The 25,105-nt window shown below is 36.4% G+C and overlaps 1 protein-coding gene and 1 long non-coding RNA gene across 4 annotated transcripts in view; one reads left to right on the plus strand and one right to left on the minus strand.

The window, feature by feature from the left end:
• Positions 1 to 12,356: 12,356 nt before the first annotated feature.
• Positions 12,357 to 14,037, minus strand: LOC124172247. The gene is made up of 2 exons (XR_006868094.1): positions 13,694 to 14,037; positions 12,357 to 12,790 (listed from the first exon to the last, which is right to left on the minus strand). It is a non-coding gene; the product is annotated as an uncharacterized LOC124172247 (long non-coding RNA).
• Positions 14,038 to 14,039: 2 nt separating this feature from the next.
• LOC124172246 (transcription factor A, mitochondrial-like) overlaps positions 14,040 to 25,105 on the plus strand; it is a 37,699-nt gene continuing 26,633 nt past the window's right edge. For 2 of the 3 annotated variants that reach the window (XM_046551665.1, XM_046551666.1), the window contains exons 1-4: positions 14,040 to 14,325; positions 14,407 to 14,576; positions 14,658 to 14,863; positions 24,466 to 24,561. In XM_046551665.1, coding sequence (XP_046407621.1) covers positions 14,255 to 14,325; positions 14,407 to 14,576; positions 14,658 to 14,863; positions 24,466 to 24,561 — 543 coding nt within the window. In that variant the 5' untranslated portion in view covers positions 14,040 to 14,254. The remainder of the gene's footprint in view (positions 14,326 to 14,406; positions 14,577 to 14,657; positions 14,864 to 24,465; positions 24,562 to 25,105) is intronic. The other variant, XM_046551668.1, reaches the window with a different exon arrangement.

A 25,105-nucleotide genomic window follows, 5' to 3' on the forward strand; every position in this document is an offset into this window, starting at 1 on the left:
CTGAGCACAGCATAGATTCTAAATGTTAGGAAGTTGAGCCTAGCATTTTGTTTGCCACGTTGACGCATGCACATAAATATGAATGCGTTAGGGTGGGAGTGCATAACTATGCATGCATGATGCCATGTATAAATGTAATAAATAGGTGGATTTCCTGCATGATAGGTGCATAGCAAATGGTATAAAATTGTTTTCATTACTAATATTCCATGTTTATTTGCAGGTATAATGGAGAGAGCTTGGAGTCAGGATGACATCCTGAAAAAGGAGATATCTGCAAGACTTAAGCATGTTATCACTAAGGCATTTGCCACCAAGAGTTGCGACATGGCGAAATACCGAAGGAAGAAGCAACTGAAAAGTAACGTATAATGTAAAGCGTAGCCAGGGTTCCCACTCAACCATGAAAACCTTAAAACCGTGAATTTCGTCCACCGTGTGAAAACCTGGAAATAGCCGTGAATTTCATCATAAAACCTTAAAAATATCTCAATCTTGATTGTAGAACCACAGTCGACGGATTAAATTATTACCGATTAAATTAGCCCACGAATATTTAGTGAAGTAATTGGTCCATACCACCGTCTGTACTATATGGCACATTGACTGCTATTTTCCATTTTAATGGCGAAGTTTGTTATTTTGTCTGAGGTTTCAATGTCAATGATAGCTTGAGATGGACTTTATATTCGAAAAAGGACAAATGAAATAACTTGCATTTCTAATAGACCCATAATGAACCATTTTTGAAAAATATCCGATTTGTAACTCAAAGTTCGGTTCCCACACAAAATGAGGGCAAATGCCATATTCCAATTACTGGCCATAGCTCTTAATAGACTGCGCTTACCTCGTTTGAGTTTGTGAATAATAACGTGAAAGTGAAAATAACATGTTTCAGCAGGTATTCCTTTTGTCTTTAGATATTTCAATCCAAGTGCATTATGATTATATTAAATTGATTTTTTGATTTATTACATTATATTAACAATTTTAATATTTTCCGCGATCTCAGGAAGATTCGGTAAGTGAAATTTGGTTACTGTGCGCTAATAACAACGTGTGCAATAAACATTCTCTCTGCGAGGAATTAAAAAAGGACCTCCGGTGTTCAGACGGAAGAAGGTCATAAGGGCATTCGCATATTAAAGGAGGCCATGGTATTCGGCATCGGGGAAAGAGCGCCGACTAGTTGGGTTGGGCCTTTGGTCGGCTTTGAACTTTGTAAACGATAGGTGACGTCACAAAAGATATCGCTTTTCATTGCTGCGTTTACATTCACGCTGTCTGTCGCGTACGTTAATTTTTAGTTAAAATAGGGCCGGTGATTGTTTTATTGTTGGCTTATTAACGTGAACTGGTGCGTAAATTTGACAAAAATGAGACCGTGAAAACCTGAAAAAAGCCGTGAAAACTTGAAAAAAAAAACATGAAAACATGGAAAAAACCGTGAATTTCAATATTTAGGTAGAGTGCGAATCCTGGTAGCAAATATAGCAAGCCTGTCAACAAATTTATATTATGTAATGTAAAAATTTTAATTTAGTATTAAATCATATCAATAGAATAATTGTTTTTATTAATTCTGTTTTATTAGGGAATTACAGTCCTTATAGGGAATTACAGTCCCTATAGGGAATTACAGTCCCCATAGGGAATGGCTGTCCCCATTGCCAATTCCCTATAAGGAATTTTAATGGGTATTTTCAATGGGGAATTACAGTCCCTATAGGGAATAACTGTCCCTATAGGGAATAGGTGTCCCTATAGGGAATGGCAGTCCCCATTGCCAATTCCCTATAAGGAATTTTAATGAGTATTTTCAATGGGGAATTACAGTCCCTATAGGGAATAACTGTCCCTATAGGGAATGGGTGTCCCTATAGGGAATGGGTGTCCCTATAGGGAATGGTAGTCCCCATTGCCAATTCCCTATAAGGAATTTTAATGGGTATTTTCAATGGGGAATTACAGTCCCTATAGGGAATAACTGTCCCTATAGGGAATGGGTGTCCCTATAGGGAATGGTAGTCCCCATTGCCAATTCCTTATAAGAAATTTTAATGGGTATTTTCAATGGGGAATTTTTAACAGGGATTGAAAATAAGCATTAGGATAAAGTACCTCAGAAATTTCTCAATTCAAATGATTTGATGACGGTTCCCTTTGACATTTGATAATGTACATTCCTGTGATGTAAATACATCTGGGAATGAAATGTATTTGGTCTTTGGACACAGGTTAACCCTTTCATTGCGTAGCATTTTCTCAGAGTTGTTTCACATAGGCGGAGAATTTTTTTTCACTCCATTCACTTTGTTTTTCGAAAATATAAATACAATTTCAATAAAAAAAGGATTTGTGTATTCATTTGAGTATTTATTAAACAATTTGTTCATGGCATCACAGTGATGCCATCCGCACCCATGTGGTATATGCTTCGGATATTTATGCAACCCGTTACACAAACATAAGGAACGACGGACAACATATTTTTACGTAGCAACTAAGAAGCATGAAATAATTTCTGAAATGATGGCGGAATTGAATTATAAATAAGATAAATATTTTTTCAGATGTCATCCATATCCCTGCATCATATTTTGGGTAAATAAAAATTTTCGAATTTTAGTTTTTACATTTCTAAATTTTTAAATTTACTAATAACTTAGATTTGCATGCAAACATATGAAAGTTATTTTATCTTTTTGACATTTTATTTTGCGTTAATGTTGCAAAAATTAACTAATAATTCTGAAAGGGCTCAAACACAGCCTTGGAACTTCTGCACATCGTACACCATCAGAGGTATACTGGTTCGCCACTTTTTAGTGGTTCTTAGGACGTGAGGAGGATTATATCTTCTGTTTTTCCTTAGAGTTTCAGTGGTGTAAGTGTCTTTTTTGAGTAACTCAATAGATATTTGAACAGATTATTATAATTTTCTCAGTAGGGTAGCCACGGGAGGGAGTTATGGATTACAACCCCCGTTGAGGCGCCAAAAATGCGTAAATTGGCCCCCGCACCCTCCGGAAGGGTACCAAAATCTCCGGCAAACACCCCCCATTTGAAAATCGTAGCTACAGGACTGTATAAACTGTGCCCACAGAGAATAAATCTATCGATTAATTTTCGCACGACTTTGTTTGCATGTCCCCTGCCTCCAACATCAGGATCCTTCGGCCCAGTGTAAATTATAGCATCTTGCACGAGGCCATTAGGCTCGGAAAGCATATATAATGTTATACAGTGTTTGTGACGCCAAAGCAACATGGACTCATGAAGCAGGGTTACCCGGATAGTAAATTTCTTTCATTCTTTGAGTGAAGAAATTCAAAAGGGCCGAATTTTATGCAAGGAGTCTCTTGGTATCGGATCATCTACTCCAGGGTTCCAGCCAAAATGCATGCAACGGAAAATTAGTTGAAATCGGACTCGGGAAAAATTGCTGTGAAGGCAAGAAAAATCGAAAATATTTTCCTACCTTTTCCAATAATCTGGAATGGATGGCCATCTTACAATACTTCATACAATCATACATTAGGAATATCAGACCAAAAATGTCTCCCATTCCCCACGAGTAAGATTCCCGTGCTCGGTTATCCTTGAAGAACTGCATGTTGAGACGCATTGGCAATATTGACCAAAGCCTTTCAGACGAGAATATTTCCTCCAGCTCCCGCATACTTGCATCCTCAACGTATACCTCAGTTAACACCTATAACATATACTTCAATAAAATACATTACACCTACAAAATACATAAGAATGATGAGGTTGCTCTTTTGCAGTTAGAAGGAGATGTGAGCGTCAACATTTACAACCGACGTACAAGAAATTTTTATCTGTCTAAACGTGTATGTTCCAGATAAAACGGCAACGTATAATAATCCAAAAATAATTGTTTCCTTGAACATAGAAATTTGGCTGACTTTCTTTTCTGATTATAATAGCTCTATTTGGTCAAAGTAAAATATGTAAATTGCTTCAAAGTCAAAAAACCTTCGTGGTGAAGACCCAATGCAGTGTTCCATGTATACACTTGAGTAAATTGTGCCAGAGGTAGTTTTATTGCGAGGAGATATTCTAAGCCTAGTTCACCAAAGGCTGATACATAAACGGTCCTTGGGGTTTGAAAATAGGAATAAAATTAAAAATAAAGGTTTCTCCCATATTCCACTAAGTGGCTAAATAAATGTAAATACTGAAATGTCCAATAGAAAAAGACCATACGGTAATATTAGAAAAAATAAAATCTCTATAGAGGAGTGAAAATGCACGCAATCGGAAGATGTCCGAAAGGGAGACTGTACTAATGTCGAGAGTCGCAAAATCTGAGAAGGAAGAGATGACCTTCTCCATGGCATGCACACAACAGAATACTTGCATGCATTTCTAATAAGAATGGCAAAAATACTTCTAAAAATAGAGATAACAGGCGACTCAGAACGCCTTGTAGTCTATTCCGCGGTGACGTAAAACGACTCTTTTATTTGAGCCCCGAAATTCGATCATTTTTCCCCGAGGATTTTCCCAATTCTAATTTCACATTCAAAATGAAAAAAAAAAAAATTCTCATTCAAAATGAAAAAAATTTAATATAATACATTATTTCCCGTGAATAACGAATTGGTGGTCGTAATTATTTCCACCTAGTAACTTTAACAAACGCATACGAAATAAATGAGAAAAAGTCGAAAAAATCTATTTCTTTTTCCGTAACCAATGTAATGAAATACCTATTGAAAGGATCGTTCAGAAAATGAGTTGCAAATATATTATGGAAAAATTTTATGAGTTATAACGGCATTATTTAAATATTAAGTGTAAACAATAATAAAAACAGCAACAGATTATTCAACTGTGTTTAGCGTGTATAAAGTGACCGTATTTTGAAATACGAAAATATTTTTCGTCGATGAGATAGAAGGAAGATTATTTCTAAATATTGTTTACAAAAATTTTAGTAGGACTAAAACGAGAATAATAACCTTCAAATGTGGATACATTTAGTACAAATATTCAGAATTGTAAAGAAAATATCACATTAAAATTTTTTGTAATGGTGAAAAATCTTACAAATTAAAAAGTACTCCATAAATGTTTTAAAAAATTACTCAACAAATATGAACTTTTTTTTCAAAAACGGAAGGCATATCCAGGTGGCCTAATCCATTGCGTGTGCGGGAAACCATCATGAGAGTAGACAGAACAGAGCGGAGGAGCGTAGGGAGCGATTGAAGGACATAGGCCAGCGTGGCATCAATTTGATGCCACCCGCCCGTTGGCAGGACCTACGCTGGGCATCAATGCTATGCCATCCGCACTGAAAGGGTTAAAAGATATGTAGAATTTAATAGTGTACAATGGATCATGCAGTTTTTTTTATTAAAACTCCCTCTGCTCAAATAGTTCTGATAGCACGAAATTAGCAGTAGGTTGGGGAGTACATTGACATGATTGCCTTTGTGTTTCCTACTCTAAGAGCTAGTAGCATACACTATAGTGAGATATTGCATGATCCAATATTGTTTAATTATGAGTATTAGCTTATATCTCCTCTAAATTGTGTAATTTCTAGGTGCCTTGAAAAAGAGCCATTTTTTCCTGTGAACATGAACAAGTATTTTATTTTAATAAAAGGAACGCCAGACTCACAATTTTTTTCATCAGGATCTTTGCTAATACATTAGTAATTACTTTAAACTAAACCAGGAGTCTGTACTCGCATGGCCTTTCCCTGTGGATGCTGATAATGAAAAATAGTGCAAGGGAGATTTTTTTGTAAACTTCATTTTTTTGCAGCTGAATTACTTCATGCAGTGAATATTTAATGATAATATTGGGATCATTATGGACCACTTAGAATTAGAAAAAAATCATTCCTTTTCATCTCACAGGAATGGAGTAATGGATTAAAATAAAAATCTCCATGTGTTGCACTTTGCGGCACTTTAGGGGTCACGCCCAAATTTCAATTGCTCATATTTCATTAAAAATTGACATTTGGAAGCTAAAATTGCACACAATTTCTAAATATACCGAAATGTATGACCATGGCAAGTTTCATGAAAATCCGAGGCGGTGGGTGTCATGGCCGGGTTGATTTGAAATGGAATGACCCTATTGCAATCTTTCGCCCATCAGTAATGTCGTGGAACAGAGCACAAGTGCACTCCATGGACACATTGATTCATTTGGTGAGTGAAAGGCTGTATCTTTTTGACCCGAGGAACCCCTTGTAGAAAAACAAGGGGAAGAGGATATCCAGGTTCTGAGAGATTGCGGAGGAGATGAGTCCATTAAGATGGATATTGTTAGGCATTTTCATTCTCCTTTGATTACTGTAGATAACATTGGTGTGATCACTGCTAATGTATTCTACGTTGAACTTATTGTGCTTAGATTAAAATATAGATGAGAGGCGATTTCATAACTGTAATTTTCAGAGGCAATACCATTGCCGATGACTGGAAAAATAAATACTATTCACAGAGGACAACGTACTTTGCGGAGAGGAGGAAGGTGGCATCCTTCAAAAAAATGGATTGAGGGCGGAATCAGTGAATACGTAGTATTTAACAATAAAATTGTTACTGCTTACCTTGATAAATTGATAACATTTTAGGATAAATGATACTTTGGTTATTGCAAAAACCAAAGTATAATTTATCCTAAGGGTCATATCATTTCAAATCAACCAGGCCATGACACCCATCGACTCGGATTTTCATGAAACTTACCACGGTCATACATTTTGGTATGATCAGAAGTTGTGTGCAATTTTAGCCTCCAATTGTCATTTGTTAATGAAATATGAGCAATTGAAATTTGGGTTTGACCCCTAAAGTGCCGCAACGTGCAACACATGGTGATTTTTATTTTCATCCATAACTCCATTCCTGTGAGATGAAAAGTCATGATTTTTTTTCTAATGCTAAGTGGTCCATAATGATCCCAATATTATCATTAGATATTCACTGCATGAAGTAATTCAGCTGCAAAAAAATAAAGTTTACAAAAAAATCTCCCTTGCACTATTTTTCATTATCAGCATCCACAGGGAAAGGCCATGCGAGTACAGACTCCTGGTTTAGTTTAAAGTAATTACTAATGTATTAGCAAAGATCCTGATGAAAAAAATTGTGAGTCTGGCGTTCCTTTTATTAAAATAAAATACTTGTTCATGTTCACAGGAAAAAATGGCTCTTTTTCAAGGCACCTAGAAATTACACAATTTAGAGGAGATATAAGCTAATACTCATGATTAAACAATATTGGATCATGCATTATCTCACTATAGTGTATGCTACTGGCTCTTAGAGTAGGAAACACAAAGGCAATCATGTCAATGTACTCCCCAACCTACTGCTAATTTCGTGCTTTCAGGAATATTCCTATTAAGCTGTATCTTCCATGAGTAATGGGTAACTGAATAGTATGGTATAAAATGTAAAGCCAGAAGAGAGCCATCAGAAAGTTTTCCAATTTCAGTCTACGTGAAGTTAATTAATTTCTCATTCATATGGTGCTGTCTTAGTGATATCCTGGTTGAATTTCAGACTAAGTAACTCATGTTAGTGTGACTGATAGCTAGGCTTACATTGTAGCATCTATTTTCACATTGAGGTCTGTCATGCCATGTCAGAGATAGCATCGTATGGTGTTGGCAAAGAACACAGTTCTGAATGTCACAAAAAGAAACCAAACTTTTTATTTCAAGGAACTACCAGAAGAGGACAGAGAATCAATTGCCCTGCTCTGCAATATTCCTATTTCATCACTGTTGACTTGTGTGATAATAATGAAGAAGCAGTTCATCATTATGTCACGTTTCCACTCCATCTCGCCTGAAACCTCAGATTATATTGACTTGTGTGCTCTCATCATCTTCATTGCTACTAAAAGAAATGCAAGTGTTACCAGCTTAAATGCTGTACCCCTTTGCCATAGATAAAGGTCCTGTGAGGACCACACCTCTAAAAAAAATTCTAAGCCTATGTGAGCAGCGGGCATCCTGGTGAAGCCTGGAGAAAAATTTTGCTGTAAGTGTGACAAGAGGATTTCCAAAATTTGTAAAATGAAGTTGTTTCCAATGGCAGTGAAGAAAGCAAGAGAGAACTTACATCTTGGAGGCTTTAGACTGCTCTCCTTTGAAATTACATTCTTTGTCTTCTCACAGTAGACACTCATACGGAAAAGGAAAGATAACACAGGCTAAGCATTACCTTGTTTCTAAAATGTCTGGTGCATTGAAATTAGTGAATCCATCCCTGGAAAATATAAGTAGTAATGAAGATGAGAGTGAAAGTCAACTCATCAAGCGAAAGGAAGCCAACTTGGATGGCCTGCTGACTACAATAAAGACTGATTGCCAACAGTTAGTTGGCAGGGTAAAATTCAAATGCTGACCCTGGCCCCTTTATCTTGGTCCAGGAAAAGGATAATTAGTGAATTTCATGTTTTAGACTACACTGTGAGACAGTCAAAAAAGTCACTTGATGAGAAGGGAATTCCTGCTATGCCATTAGCATGTGCTGGGAAACCGCGTCTAAACTCCACGGAAGAGCTGAAGAAAAATTTTTACCAGCTTGACAAGAATCCTAGACAGATTTCTGGAGTCAAAGATAAAGTCAGTGTGAGTAAGAATGAGTAGGTATATGTAGAAGAGGTTGAGCTTATATAACCTGAAGAAACTTTATGTGCTCTTCAAAGAGCAATACCCTCAAGAAAAAATTGGGTTCTCCAAATTTTGTTCACTTCAGCCAAAATGGTGTGTGATGGCTGGTGCTTCTAGGACTCATTCAGTTTGTGTTTGTGTCATACATCAAAATGTGAAACTGCTAATTAGTGCCTTGCAATTGAAGGAATCATAAGAAGTTAATTGCTATCATCAACTGTGACAAAAACAATTCAGATTGTATGCTCAGAAAATGTTTTTACTGTCCAGATCCTTCCAGGCTAAAGGATATCATCATTTCTAAATTTTGTGAATATGACCCTTCTGATACCGTGAAATATAGGCAGTGGGTTTCCACTGATAGAACAGAACTTCAGTTGTATATATATTCCATTGATGAATTCTTGGACATTCTATGCCTCAAAATGAATAAAATGATACCACATTATTACGTGACCTAAGAACAATCCTCGTTTTTTAAAATAAGATAAGAAACCCTCAGTAATGAAAAAGCAGTTATCGTAATGGAATTTAGTGAAAAATTTTCATTTTTAATTCAGGATGAAGTTCAAACTATCAATGGACCAATCTATCATGCATCATACACCCTTGATTGATTTACCAGAAGAAAGATGGTGCACTCACTACCTCATCTCATTGTTTCATATCTGATGACCTTAACTATAATGTGGCCATGGTTATGGAAGTACAATGTCACCTGATAAAATTTTTTAAGAGAATTTCGCCTGTGATCCAAGAGGTTCAGTACTTCACAGATGGATGTGCAGGGCAATATAAAAACTGCAAGTCTTTTATAAATTTGTGTCATTATTATAGTGACTATGGAATGAATGCAACCCGGTCTATTTTTCCACAAGCCATGGAGAGTCCTCTTGTGATGGTATAGGTGGTACCATTAAAGGAATGGCACAGCAAATAACAAACAGCACCGGGATACATGAATTCTGTAGAGATAATATGAAAAACATCAAAATCCATTACATTTAGTTTAGTGATGTGGCTGGGTAACGTAGTAAACTTCTTGAAAGATCCACCAAGGCAAAAACAATTCCAGGAACAAGAGATTTACATCACTTTTGTGCCTTTATCGGATAGAAAAGTCGCTGCAAAGTTCACTGGCCTGGATGATGAGTACAGCATTATATTTGATTTTTGTTCTGAAACAGTGGATTTCCCAGGTAATTTGGCTGTTGGTTCACATACAGTGTGTATTTATAGCAAGCAGTGGTACTTACATTGGAGCAATGAAAGCTTTCAAAGTTAAAATCATGGCACCTAAAGGGCCCTCACCTTCACTCTCTTGGCCAGAGAGATATGATGTTTGCTGGTGCCACAAGGGCACTTATTGTGTGTACTTTATTCTCATGCAACCACAAGCTCTAGGAGGTCATACTACTTCTTGAGGGAGGAAGTGGACAGCAGAAAAAAAATATTTAGACTGTGAAAAACAATGAAACATCTTAGAATGTGGTCAGCCAGTTAAAAAGAGAAGGCTCACTTTCAAATCAATTCGTAAGGTCATTAATTTAATTTTACTGTTTTTGCCTTAATTTCCAATGATATAGAATGACTAAATGAAACATTGAAAATAAGCATTAGGATGAAGTACGTACCTCAGAAATTTCTCAATTCAAATGATTTGATGACAGTTCCCTTTGACATTTGATAATGTACATTCCTGTGATGTAAATACATCTGGAAATGAAATATATTTGGTCTTTGAACACAGGTTAAAAGATATGTAGAATGTAATAGTGTACAATGGATCATGCAGTTTTTTTTATTAAAACTCCCTCTGCTCAAATAGTTCTGATAGCACGAAATTAGCAGTAAGCGGGGGAGTACATTGACATGATTGCCTTTGTGTTTCCTACTCTAAGAACCAGTAGCATACACTATATTGAGATAATGCATGATCCAATATTGTTTAATTATGAGTATTAGCTTATACCTCCTCTGAATTGTGTAATTTCTAGGTGCCTTGAAAAAGAGCCATTTTTTCCTGTGAACATGAACGAGTATTTTATTTTAATAAAAGGAACGCCAGACTCACAATTTTTTTTCGTCAACGCAAAAATGATTTAATTTCTACAATAATGTCTATTTTTTTACAACGGAAGATTTTTCAGATATAAATCTTCAAACGTGCGTAAGTGGCCTGCTCTCTAAGTGTGCTCCTACGGTAAAAATTAAAACTAGACGAACTTGAATGTTAGCCAATCTTTGCTTGCATTATCTTATACTAACAATAAGCATGAAAACTGCTGGAAACGGTTGTCCTTTGTGCTGCGGTGTGATTATGCAGCCATTGGGGGCTTGATATTTTACTTTTTGAAATAGCATCAATTATTATTTTACACTTGGCGCAGCATTATATTTCGCTGATTTTTATTGCGTAATTCATCACCCAGGTTGGTATGAAAATTATCATAGGACAAAATATAGTCGAGTTATTGAGGAAATTATTCATTAATATGTAACTATAAGAGAAGAAAGTAACAAAAAAATATTTTTAAAATTTTTTCATCTTTAAAATGCGGGTAGTTAAAGCTAATTTAAGATTTTATGATAGTACCTGTTCATCAGAGTGAACAGGACTTTTGCGCTTCAACTGTTTATTCATCCCAAGTCCCAAGTAAACAACCATGGAGAATACATTATATAGGAGATTAAAGAGACTGCCACTAGGTGTTGCCATGAGCATCCCGAGCTAACGAAGTGTTGCCAAATGTCGCAGTGTTGCCTATTCTGCAAAGACGGGTCGCTGCATGGGGAAACGTATAGTTTTAAAGGGCAATAGGACGGACAGAAAACCGAATTAACTTTTCGACTTGACCACTACCCGTTAATAAATACATTTCAACGAATCACTGAACAACAAATCGTCCTTTTGTCAATTTCCCGCTAACTCCATGACCAGCAGACGACGTATTCCGTAATATATACGACGCCTCTCACAGTGCACAATTACCTGCTTAACATGTCAGAACATGGCAACTTCTGGATTCCCCTACTCTAAGTATTGCGATGTATATCGGTAATGTTATCGGAGTATGACATTGACTTTAGTTGTCATAAGGCACAGCGAAGAAAACCACAGAATAATTAAGCGTAAATAAAGTATGACTTTTAGAAAGTATTTGCACGAGAGGGATCAGTGAAAGTTTAGAAATCGATCTTAAAAAAATACAAACACATTTCTCTTATCAACGGAAAGAGCGATTGGTACAGACAAAGCTCAAAACCCACTAAGCCCCGAACTCTTTTGATTTCAAAAGCAACGAGAAAAAAAGGCACCGAACACAACCACAAACAACATTTCGGACGTGATGCATCATAAAGCGTTGAAGATATGGCAATTAATCTAACAATGCTCATTGCATTTGCAACGGATGTCACAGTGCAAGATTAAGAATGAAGAATGCTATTGACTAAAAAGCGCTACCCTATCTAACAGTTGTCCTTCACAGAATTGAAATTTGGCATTTTATTATGACTATAACACAAAACTCACCTGTGCATGGATTTGCAAATACTTGCCTCTGATGGGGTGGCACTCACATTAACTGTAACACACATTAGAAATCATGCAATTTGCAGCTGTTACGGGAAACGTGGACCGGATGTCATGTAGACTTAAATAATTATATCCCAATTATTGTTCACAATCACATCAAACAGAAATTTATTGCCAAAATTGTAACTTACATAGAAATGTAGTTTCAAATGTAAAACAGAAATCTCTTTAGTCCAATATCAAACTATAGCTATTCACTGTGTGAGTCACACACCACGTAAAATAACTTTCCTTATATAAACAGTTTAAACTTAAGATGATTAAGCCCAGCAAATAAATAATGAAACAACACTGAGAACAGTTGATACAAAAATTCAAGCCTTGTATCGTTGAAATCACTTGCACTACACTAACCTAATTGCACTATGATAACACTGACTGCTCCAGAATAGTATTAATTGCATTTCACTTTCACTAATTTAACTTCGCTCCCACCAATTGCACTACTCCAGCGGCCGTTTCTGGCCCAGCATCCTTGCAATCGAAAAAGCAAAACCACAGCAATGCTCCACCTAAAAGGTAGAAAACAGATGTAAGAAAAATGATTTAAAGGAAGAAACACAAGGATCGACAATACAACACTCAATAAGAAATAGTTTAACACTCATTACAAATGGTAGAACATTTTCTAGTTACCAATCAGTGAAAGTTTAGAACTCTATCATAAAAAAATACAAACATATCTCTTATCAACGGAAAGAGCGATTTTATGTTTCAAACGGAAAGAGAACTCACTTTATAAAACGAAAAGATATCAAATTAATTCGACGATGCCCTATTTTCACAACGCATTCACTGGCGCGGACATAAATTCGTAGGCATTGCGAAGAGGTTCCTATTCCGCCATTGCGTCAGCGCATCAATCCGCGAGATATATGCATCATCTAAATAGAAGCACATGGCAGATTAAATTGATCTCTTCACATTATCAACAATTCTGCCTTGAAGTCATTACACTACATTGATTATCCCTGATTTAAACCCCACTTATTTAGAAGACAAATAGAAAGCTTTCAGTCCAGAGAAGAACATTCATGTATAAATGCCAATAGGGACGCCAAAATGGAGTCGCCCGCGATATCCCCACGATGTGTAAAAAAGGCGATTAATTGCTTACCGGCCGACTTTAAAATATTTTATTCGGATATAAACAGCAAACATGAGTATTCTAAAAACTTTGGATCTAATTTTTCATAGGTCTTTAGCCAACTTGCATATAGCTGGCACTTCCCGCCATTGCTGGCGGGAAGTAACAGCAGCACATTTTCCTCCCCAGTGCTCACTTTCCTCCCACGGCGAATGATAACCAATTGTTATCTCATCACAAGATATGTATATTAACGTCTAATAACAGAAATTTAAAAAAAATCGGCCAAAGTTGATCAATCCCTCTTACCAACTAAAATGGTACTCACCGTAGCCACACCATGCCATAGCCTTGGACCTGCTTTCTTCCAGATATCCACCGAAGTGTTCACTTTTTGCGTCTTCTTGTAAGCGGTCGTGCATCCCCACACATAACAAGTTCGAGAATTGCAAATATTTTCCAAAGAAAATCTCACAAATTGATGAATTCCGGAGCTCTGCACACAAGCGTCCGTTGCCTTGCGTTGGAATGTAATGACTAAGCAACCCAGAGAATATTTTTGTCGCGACAAGTGGCAAAAGTGGGGAACTAATAGACGCGGGAGTCGGACCACAGCGCTTTCGGATTACTACGGGTAGCAAGTCAACTAACCTGTGTAATGTATTAATCATGTAAACAACGAAACTCAATGATACGGGCCGTGCTGATGCCGTTTAAGAATATATGCGCTAGAATTTCATAAATTCTTTCACTTATACATCTCGTGATTTTATGCTCTAAGTGCCAGTAATTCAGCGGCCACATCTGAAGGTACCCCAACCGTTTCCCCTGAAAAGTATATAGGGCATCGGCTAAAGTGATATAGTGGTTATCTCGTGCTTAAGTAATTATGTCGTTTTTTGAAAAACTGGGAAGTTTAGCGATCAGAGTTGCGGGTAACCAGGTATTTCTTCAGAGCAGGTAAACGTCGGAGAACTCGAAGAACTCCCTAAACCCGTGTACTGTTTTTAATCCTTCTATATTTTTTTCTTGTACTTGCAGATTACCTGTCTCATGCATAACCTCACATCGGTGTGCAAGAAGTGTAGTGAATGCTGATGACTTGCGAAGTTTACCAGAGAAACCGAAAAAGCCACTGTCACCTTACTTTAGGTTCATGGCTGAAATGAGACCGGATCTGAAGAAAAGCCATCCAGACTGCAAAGTGACAGGTGATTGTTAGCTTTCCTTTATGTTTTCAATGAGTGATATTTTATTTTAATTTAAACCGTCTATTGTATACGTATTTATAGAACTGGCGAAGTTTCTTGGTGATAAATGGGAAAAGTTTCCTCAAGAAACCAAGCAAAAGTACTTGGAGGATTACAGAAAAGATATGATTGTTTACGTGGATGCTAAAAATAAATACGAAATGCAGCTGACAGACGATCAGAAGCTGTTATTAAAAAGAGCCAAAGAGGAAATGGTGGCTGCCAAAGAAAACCGAAAACTTAAAAAGGTACGTTCGTTGTGGAAAGTTTCCTCATTTTTCTTGTGTCTGTGCAGTGAGTTTATCCTTAATATAGGTCTGTTTGCACGGTAAATTAACACGTACGGGTTCATGTCTGAACGCGAGAATGAACGTCAAAATGCACCGTGTAACCACCCCACTTGTGCAAATGCATGCACAGGAAATAGAACCTGTTCTAATTTGGTTCATGCATTCGTACATGTTCCGTTCCGGTCCACAAAAATCATTCACGCAAACGTACATTTACTCGTACGTGTATCGTGTAAACGTGTGTTGAAGTTTTAATTCAGGAAAATTTATTTCCGTCGCGGTGCAACTCTGAATTCTTAATTATGTAGAATTACTCTTCTAGTCTATCTCGGAAACAAGTGAGATTACTTGCTCGTCTGCAAGCTCGGTAGGCTCTCGGCGAGGGTGTTTGAACCCGGCAGTGAAGGGTTTTTCATATCATCCAAAATTATTTGAAGCCAAGTTCATCGGTACTCATGATTTCTCGATTCCTTAAATTGGATAATTGCTTAATACATAGTAGATATACAAAGTTTTATTCCCGGAATGTGCGTATTTTTTGATATATTTTATTTTATTTAGCGGTTATATTAGCCTTTGACACCGTGAAAGTCACACGACTAGCTCTTGCTCTATTCGTCGAAGGAAAAAAGAAGTGACTGACAGCAAAATCAGAGAAAGCCACTTCCATCTAAAACCTAATCAAATCTATAGCTTCATCCTTGTCTGCTTATTACACCAGACATTAATGGGTATTTTATCTTTATGCTAAAATCACCCATCGAGGCATTCTTCCTGTGTGCCAAATTTAGGCACACATGACTGCAGAATTCTGACTTAAACATACTATCTCTAAAATACGGCTCATACCTTCTTAAATGGAGAGCTATCCACAACATATTAAAAAGGAGGAAAATGAAAGGGGTAATGCATCGTCGAAAATCAATTGGGAAATTTGAATTTATTTAAATATTTATTTCTGAATTTCTTAAAACAATACCTTGATAATTTTTTCCAATGTCATAATTTGTAAACCTTTAAAAGGAGAAATTGCATGTTTTATATTTTCCTTATTTCCGTTATTACGATGTCTAATGTGGAGAAATTGTCGTTGCATCCCAGTAACTTGTAAAATGTCACCTGCATTGCGGAAGAACTTTTTTATGGAAAAACTAAAGAATAACCTGAATTATGGAAAAAAGGGTTTTCGTTTTCTGATGAATTGAGGATGGTTTTCTAAATTTAGTAGAAATCACTGACCCAAGGGGTATGTGGCTCATCGAATTTGTTAGGAACAACCAAGATGTTGATTCCTCCCCATTTCATTGGGAAACGAAAAATTGTGCAAGCAAAGATGGTCTTTTATAAAGCACCAATTACAATACAGTCCCGAATGTCTGGGCTAATGATGGGTAGAGACAGCACGAATAATCAGAAAAAACAGGTAACACAAACTTTCACATTAATGTGTAATGTGTAATTTTAATAATGTATATAAAACAAACAATATATAATAGGGTAGTTTCCTTCATCGAAGAAAACGAAAGGCATTGATTGCGATTCGTTACCCACCATTAGTGTATTCGTAATACACAAATTATTTAGTTTTAGAAATCCCGGTTTAGACGAATAGCAAGGGCCAAATTTTATCTTCATTTGAAAAAGGCCAGATTGGCGCCCATACGATGCCACTCCACGTGACGTCACAGGGACCTAGTTTATATACGAGTTGATAGGAGTTTTACATCGTCTGAGATTACCAATTCATGCATGAGGCACAGAGCTCAGGGGAACATGTCTTAATAATAACCTATTAAAACTGGCTAAGGTCGGAAAGTTTTCTTCGTTTTATAATGTATTAATAAACCTTTTTTAAGCCAAGCGCTACCAGATAGCATGGTACTCAGCTACCCGCTAGCATCCTGCGTCGTATCAGCGCTCAGAGCCTCTCCAAGGTCACCTCACAAGGCGGGAGGGGGAACCAGAAATGCGTCACACGGACTTTTTTCCCATCATTCCTACTTACGCGTCGCATTTTCGCGCGCTTGAAAATTTTCACTTTTCATTTAATCGCGAAAAATAGATATCGTCATTTAAAAATCTAAAAGCGTGAAATACGTACTCCAGGAGTAATAATCTTTCGATTTAGGCAATAAAAAATAATAGGAAACCACCCTATTACGTGTGCAGTAATTCTGTTCTTTTAGAGTGCTTCCCCAACTCATTTAGATCTTTCTTAACCAGTTTGCGATCTTTTTAGCGGCGATAACATGGTTGCACTCGTATAGTAATCACGGATACTGGTCAATCCATATGAAGTGATCCAAAGAAAAATAAGTTGGTTGCTTGACCATTTTTAATAATTTTAAATATTTAATATCTATTTACTGCAAAAATGGGAAGTTAAAAACAGATTAAAAACAAAATTTATAACTGTTTGGATTAAAGTGGAAAACAAAAAATTATCAGTTCTTGAACTTACAACAGTAACAGGAAGATCCTACTCAATCTTACCTGAACTCTGTGAAGATATAAAAGTAATGCTTAACAATCACTTGGGTTAAGCAGTAAATAAAATGTAAGTACAGTACTAATAATTGTAGTCACAGTAAATATCTAAGTAATACATTGTAATTTAGCTCATTTTTGGTGTTTTTCAACTCAATAAGTTACCTATTTCAACACTTTATATTATAACTTTTCAAATTAAGACAGTTTAACATATAGTTGATACTAGTAGCTGATATACATTATTTGCAAAAATGATGATTTCCTGCATTTAAAAAAATTCATAACTTGGTTCAGTCAAATAACAATGTTGAAATTTTTACTCCACTTTGCTATCATAAAGGACTACATAATGTGTAAAAATCGTGAATTTTTATCCTGTCCCATCTGAGATATGCAGTCTCAAACTTTACAAAAGTTTAAAAAATCCAAATTTTAAAAATTCATTAACAATTAACGAGTGAGTTTTGAATGCTGATACTCTATAAAATGTGTGTACCCAATGATATATTACTATAAAAAATATTAACTCTGATAAATTTCCCCTTCATGGTTTTTTAATTTCTGAAAAGTGGAATTCTTCAATTTTCAACCCCCTGCTTTTGAGACCATTTAGACAGGGAAAATTTGCAAAGGGGATTATGGCAATGAAACACTATTGCATGGAAGAAAGTACTGAAAAAGACGATTCCAGTTTCAATCTTGTTGCACGATGCAGTCCAGAGATAATCAATTTAACGCAAACGTCTACACAGGGAAAAAATGCTCCGTGATTCACAACAAAAATGGCCACCACATGTGAACGGTGTAGAAAATTTTTTTAAAATATCTGTTTTGAACTTCCCGTTTGTGTAGTAAAAACATATAAAAAACATTAAAAATATTAAAATTGGTCAAGCAACCTACCTTGGATCACTTGAAATGGATTGACCCATACATAAAAGTGGTTTGCACGAATGCTTCTGTCAGGCACCACGGCAAGTAGTTGCGTCTCGCACAGGTTTCTCAGGTTGCAACTGCTGCAGGATGTGTGATGTATCCGTGATCACGGAGTGTGGTAAACAGGAACATGGTGCTCTCATGAATGCAGCTAGCCTCCGTTTTACGAAGGGGATTCAAATAGAAATAATAAGTCTGGTATAACCTAGCATTAACCTTTTCCCTACTGTACACGTATATATACGTGTGGACATCAACTGTCCCGGGAGACGACGGGCGTATATTTACGTGTGAGATTTTCCCGGCCAGGCGATCGAAAGCCATATGTATACGTTTTCTAGCTCTCCCCCTTTTAGGATGGTCGTGGGTTTACGACGTCTTTGTCTCGGGACCCAACGCTTCGGGGTTTAGGATTAACCCTCGGGATCCGGGAGCAGGTGCCCGGACCCTTCGTCTTTTAGAACCCCTCTCAGCGATATGGGATAGTGGTCATTCAATTGTTTATAGAGTCAATTTTCGAAATAAATATTTGTTCATTTCTCAAGAAATATAAAATAAGAATTGAGTTGTTTGTCTTTTGAGCAGCGTTTAGAATTTTTAAACGAAATTCTAATACAAATATTAACTTATATCTCGAGTTATGTATAAACATCAACATGGAAATTGTTGCTGCGTTAAATGCGTTAATAATGGCCTTAGAACTTCGTTAAAAATTTACAATGCTCAGATAAAAATGAGGAACTCAATTCAAAGTCTGTAATTTACGTGCAGGCGTAAATTAACCATTCGCTAAATACATATAAGCAATACATAAGTTGACCGCGAACCAATGCCGCAGGTATGGTCGTAAACCCGGAAAGGAGGGAGCACAACTACGCTCGGAGTCCGAGATAATGCGAAGTCCCTGCGTGGAGGGGTCGAAAATGGTTCAGCGAGACCCTTCTTAATGAATGTCCTCCAAAAATGCTCCGTACCACAAGAAAGAAGAGTCTACTGGGGCTCAGTACATCAGTCATGTTAAGACGAAAACTCCGCCGTCTCGAAAGGGTTAATGCAGGGGTCATTCCATGTCAAATCAGCCAATGTTTTGACCAAATGACACCCATGGACTTCGATTTTCATGAAACTTGCCATGGTCATACATCCTGGTATAACTATAGATTACAATTTTAGCCTCCAATTGTCAATTGTTAATGAAATATGAGCAATTGAAATTTGAGCGTGACCCCTAAAGTGCCGCAACGTGCAATGCATGGTGATTTTTATTTTCCTCAATAACTCCATTCCTGTTGGATGAAAAGGCATGATTTTTTTTCTCAAGCTAAGTGGCCCATAATGATCCCTCTATTATCATAGAATATTCACTGCATGAAGTAATTCAGCTGCAAAAAAAATAAAGTTTACAAAAAAATCTCACTTGTACCATTTTTCATTCTCAGCATCCACGGGGAAAGGCCGTGTGAACACAGACTCATGGTTAAGTTTAAAGTAATCATTAATGCATGGGCAAAGATCCTGATTAAAAAAATCTGGAGTCCGATGTTCCTTTTAGTAATTTAATTTCACTATTTTTACCTAAATTTTTAACCATATAGAATGGCAGAATGAAACATTAAAAAGGTGAAGTACCTGAGAAATTTCTCAATTAAAAAGATTTGATGACGGTTGCCTTTGACATTTGATAATGTATATTCCTGTGTTGTCAATACATCTGGATATGAAATGAATCTGGTCTTTGGACACTGATTAAAATGAATGTAGGATGTAATAGTGTACAATGGATCATGCAGTTTTTTAATTAAAACTGCTCGAATAGTTCAGATAGCACAAAGTTAGCAGTACGTGGGGGAGTACATTCCCATGATTGCTACCCTAAGAGCCAGTGGCATATGCTATAGTGAGATAATGCATACTCCAATATTTTCTAATCATGTGTATAAGCTTATATCTCCTCAAAATTGTGTAATATGTATCTATGTGCCTCGAAAAAGAGATATTTTTTCCCTTGACCATGAATGAGTATTTTTTACTAAAAGGAACGTCGGACTCACAAATTTTTGTCATGAGGATCTTAGATCAAACATTATTGATTACTTTAAACTGAATCATGAGTCTGTATTCGCATGGCCTTTCCCTGCAGATGCTGACAATGAAAAATGTTAAAACGAGATTTTTTTGTGAACTTTATTGTTTTGCAGCTGAATTACTTCATGCAGTGAATATTTGATGATAACCGTGAGATCATTATGGACCACTTAGCTTTAGAAAAAAAATCATGGCTTTTCATCTCACAAGAATGGAAATATGGATGAAAATAAAAATCACCATGCATTTTACATTGCGGAACTTTAGGGGTCACGTCCAAATTTCAATTGCTCATGTTTCATTAAAAATTGACAATTGGAAGCTAAAATTTAACACAATCTCTAATTATACCAGAATGTATGACCATGTAAAGTTTCATGAAAATCTGAGTCGGTGGGTGTCATGGCCTGGTTGATTTGAAATGGAGTGACCTGCAGTAATTCCAATGATTTTGCAACCAAATTTATTTTTTTTATAAAGATCGTGGAAAATATTGAGGGAAAGTAAAAATCACGCACAGATAATCTGCAACACATGTATACCACAGCCGGATAATCAGGAGTCTGTTGTACTCAGTTGTGTTCTTGATTCTCACACAATCCTTCAGATCGTATTTGTATGTGTATACAAACCATTTTTATAATTTATTAAAATATGAATGGGCAAGGGTTGATAAATAAGATTCCAGAGTGGCAAGATGCCCGGATGCACTGCTGCGGGATGTGTATTTGTGATCACAGAGTGCAGTCGCTCACTGCGAGGCTTGGAAAACAGGAACAAAGTGCACTCGTGAATGCAGCGAGCATACCAATCAACTGTGCCGTCAGTGAAATAAAAAATAAGAAAAAAGCATACAAGCTGTGGTTGAGCAGGGAAGCACTAATACTGCCAAAGAGAAGCAAATAACTATCAAAAATGCGTGCACGTATGGCATAGATGAAAGGTCATCATAAATTAACCGTTGTAGTGCTATCCTTCTTCCCGGGGTACAGTCAAAAAATGTGGAGGGTATTTTAATTAAATGTAGCAACTAGGAAAAATAAACATTATATAGTTAATTTTTTAGATATCTTTAAGCGGTTCTTTTTTAATTAATGAGATTAAATTGGACAATTATCACTACATTTTTATACGTTTACTGATGTACAATTTTTTTTAAATTTCAATGTCCTCAAATTTAACACATTATGGTCCGCACACGTGTTTTTACGTGTTTCTGACGCCAGCGCTTATGTGCCGATCACGCGTTTTTACGTTTTCATGCAGTGCAGTCTCCTGCTGACCTCTACGGATTTATTTGGAACTATTTCGACCTAGTTCTGGTTTGTGCGTCTTCAGGTAGCTTTACTGTTTGTTTTTGTGAAAGTTTTTCTTATTGACGTCTTTTTTATCCACGTTATAATAGTTTGATTGTATATTGAGGCCTTTGGCATATAATATGACCAGCCCCAATGGCTAGTCTAGTTTAAAGGGTGCTGGACCAAGAGGTGTTAACAACAGTAACGTAAAAGCCGACATGTCGGCTCGCCACTCTTTTCAGCCGAGCGGTAAAAGCCGATATGTCAGCGCGCCACCCTAAAAGGGTTAAGATATGAATGTGGCCGTATGCTATTTATTTAACAGAATATTGACCCAAAAGCAAATTATAATGTTATATTAGCTGGAAAATTGGCCTTTAGCTGGCTGGACATCTTTGTCAAAATATAAAATTGAGCTGAAATATTAGCACGTGGCTGGATATTCACTCCCTATGATGCCAAAGTCATTTCTATGTATGTCTATTGATGAGCATAAACCATGTATTTCTCTTTTATTTTATGACTAACTTTGTACATAAGGTGCAGTGGTAACAAAATAATTGATCACCAGAGGTAAAAGACATTAGTTTACACTTTAGCATATGCCCAACGCATTGGTTGCATGACTTTTGTATAGGTGAAACTTGTATGAATATGTGTACTCACTCATTTACGTGATTTTATTGGAAGTATTTTGTCAACTCATTCCTTATATCATAGAATTTATTACATAATAATTGCAATACAGGGAAATAAATCCATTTGGCCTTACTTTCAGTGTTTACTTTTAACCCATTCACTGCACACACTGCCATTGGGCTGGGTTTCCCAGGACAATAAAAAAATCGGACTCATTACTACTGTCAGCGTCAAAATGATGTGCCGCTGTACTTTGGAAATTTTTTTCTGGACTTCAGAGCGTGCCATAATAGTGAATAACCTGTCATTTTAGAGGAAATTTTATTTTCAATTCTGATTAATATTTTTGTTTTATGAAAAATTCAAAAATCAAGACACGCGAGTGCATTAAATGAATCCGCCCACTATAAAATTAGCCGTTTTGTCAATTTCATGAACTTCGTAACACATCAGAGAGAAAACTACTACGTCTACAACGTTCATCTTCCACAATTAGATAAAAACATTAATGTAGATTAATTAAATGGCTTTTACGTATTTTTAGAATGCATATCTTGTTGTAAACTAACGAAAATGTTTAAACACTATCTAGTCCTACAGTTTACCCCGAAAGAAAAAATTTAATTAAGAGAAACATTTCTTTATTTATTTATAAATTTTCTATGATCCATAATCTATGAAACTATTGATATTTGTAAATTTTAATAACTTTTATTAATGACATGTTGCTAAACGGGGCTGTGTAGGGCCAGTGCCTGTTACCAGGAAGCAAAGTTACGTGCGCAAGACCTGGCAACGCAGTATTCGTTTGCTCCGACGTATTTTTTGAATGTTCCTAAATAATCTATACCACATAAAAATCATGTATTTTCGGATCATAGAAAAATCGCAAATAAAATAAGGAGTGTTTCTTTCAATTTTCATTAGTTTACAACAAAATATGCGTTCCAAAAACACGTAAAAGCCAATATATTAATCTACACTAATGTTTGCATCTTTTGTGGAAGATAAATGTTGTAGATGTAGTAGTTTCTCCTAGGTTGAGTTCCAAAGTTCATGAAATTGACAAGACGGTTAATTTAATGGTACGCATAGTCATTAATTGCACTCACTTGTTTTGATTTTTGAATTTTGAAAAAGCAAAAAATAAATCAGAATAGGGTAGTTTCCTTCATCAAAGAAACCGAAAGGCATTGATTGCGATTTGTTACCCACCATTACTGTATTCATAATGTGCAAATTATTTCATTTTAGAAATACCGGTTTAGACGAATGGCAATGGTCCATTTTTATCCTCATTTGAAAAGGGCCAGATTGGTGCCGATGCGATGCCACTCCACGTGACGTCACAGGGACCTAGTTTCTATAGGAGAAGATAGGAGTTATATATCGTCTGAGATTACCAATGCATGCATGAGGCGCAGAGCTCAGGGAAACATGTCTTAATAATCACCTATTAAAACTGGCTAAGGTCGGAAAGTTTTCTTCGCTTGATAAGGTATTAATAAACCTTTTTTAATCCAAGCGCTACCAGCCAGCAAGGTACTCAGCTACCCTCTAGCATCCTGCGTCCTATCAGCGATCAGAGCCTCGATCAAGGTCACCTCACAAGGCGGGAGGGGGAAGCAGAAATATGTCACACTAAGAGATTTCCTCACCCGTCGCGTTTTCGCGCACTTGAAAATTTTCACTTTTCATTTAATAGCGAAAAATAGAAATCGTCATTCGAAAATCTAAAAGCGTGATATACGTACTCCAGGAGTAATAATCTTCCGATATAGGCAATAAAAAAATAATAGGAAACCACCCTATTGAGAATAAAATTTTCTTTAAAATGACGTATTATTCATTATTATGGCGTGCACTGAAATCCAGAAATAAATTTGCAAAGCACAGCGGCACATCAATTTGACGCCGACAGTAGGCAGGGTATTTAAATGGATAAAAAGATGGAGGAAAAAGGCACTACTCAGATAAGTTCAAAACTTTCAAGCTGTAAAGAATGGGTTTATAGAGGTATTTTGTGAGGTAGAATAATCACAGTTTTCCATGTCGAATTTGCATCTGTTAATACTAATTTCATGTATTTTCTCCTGTGCTCTTTCTCGATAGAAAATGAAAGATCTGGGAAAACCACGAAGACCACCATCAGCTTTTGTCATGTTTTTCAGTTCTAGACAGAGTGCTCGAGGGGATACACCATACAAGGTAATTTTCTTTGATCTTTCCGCCCCGCCCACGTGATTTCCCTTCTCATACAAAATTGAACATTTGAATTTAAAATGTATAATCAGTATATTCTGTATTCAATTTTTTCTGGTTTTAAAGGCTATTAGTTGAGTGATTAGATGACGTTTGTGGAATAAAAAAGTTACATTTTCTCCTCTATTTTTCAAAAATTTTTCAATAGTAAAAACCATAAATTTTTTATTTCTAATGCTCATCATAAGATAAGAGGCAATGTGTAAATTTAAAATGAATTCACTGAATGATAGTGCAGTTTAACCCTTTCGCTGCTACAAGCGGGAATACCCGCAAAAAACATTATGGTTATTGCCTGCGACATGCAGGGATATTCCACGGCTTTCAAAAAACTTTTCCTTTCAACACGACATGCGGGTAAATATCTACGTTTTCGAAAAACCCTCCCTTCGGTTGTAGGTGCTGTCATCTGCTCGAAATTCTAGCGGAACTACGTCCATTCGTGCGGCGACATTCAGCGACGTCAAATGAATGATTCAATTCATTTTTT

This window comes from Ischnura elegans, assembly GCF_921293095.1.
Source record: "Ischnura elegans chromosome 13 unlocalized genomic scaffold, ioIscEleg1.1 SUPER_13_unloc_1, whole genome shotgun sequence".
NCBI classification, from domain to species: domain Eukaryota; kingdom Metazoa; phylum Arthropoda; class Insecta; order Odonata; family Coenagrionidae; genus Ischnura; species Ischnura elegans.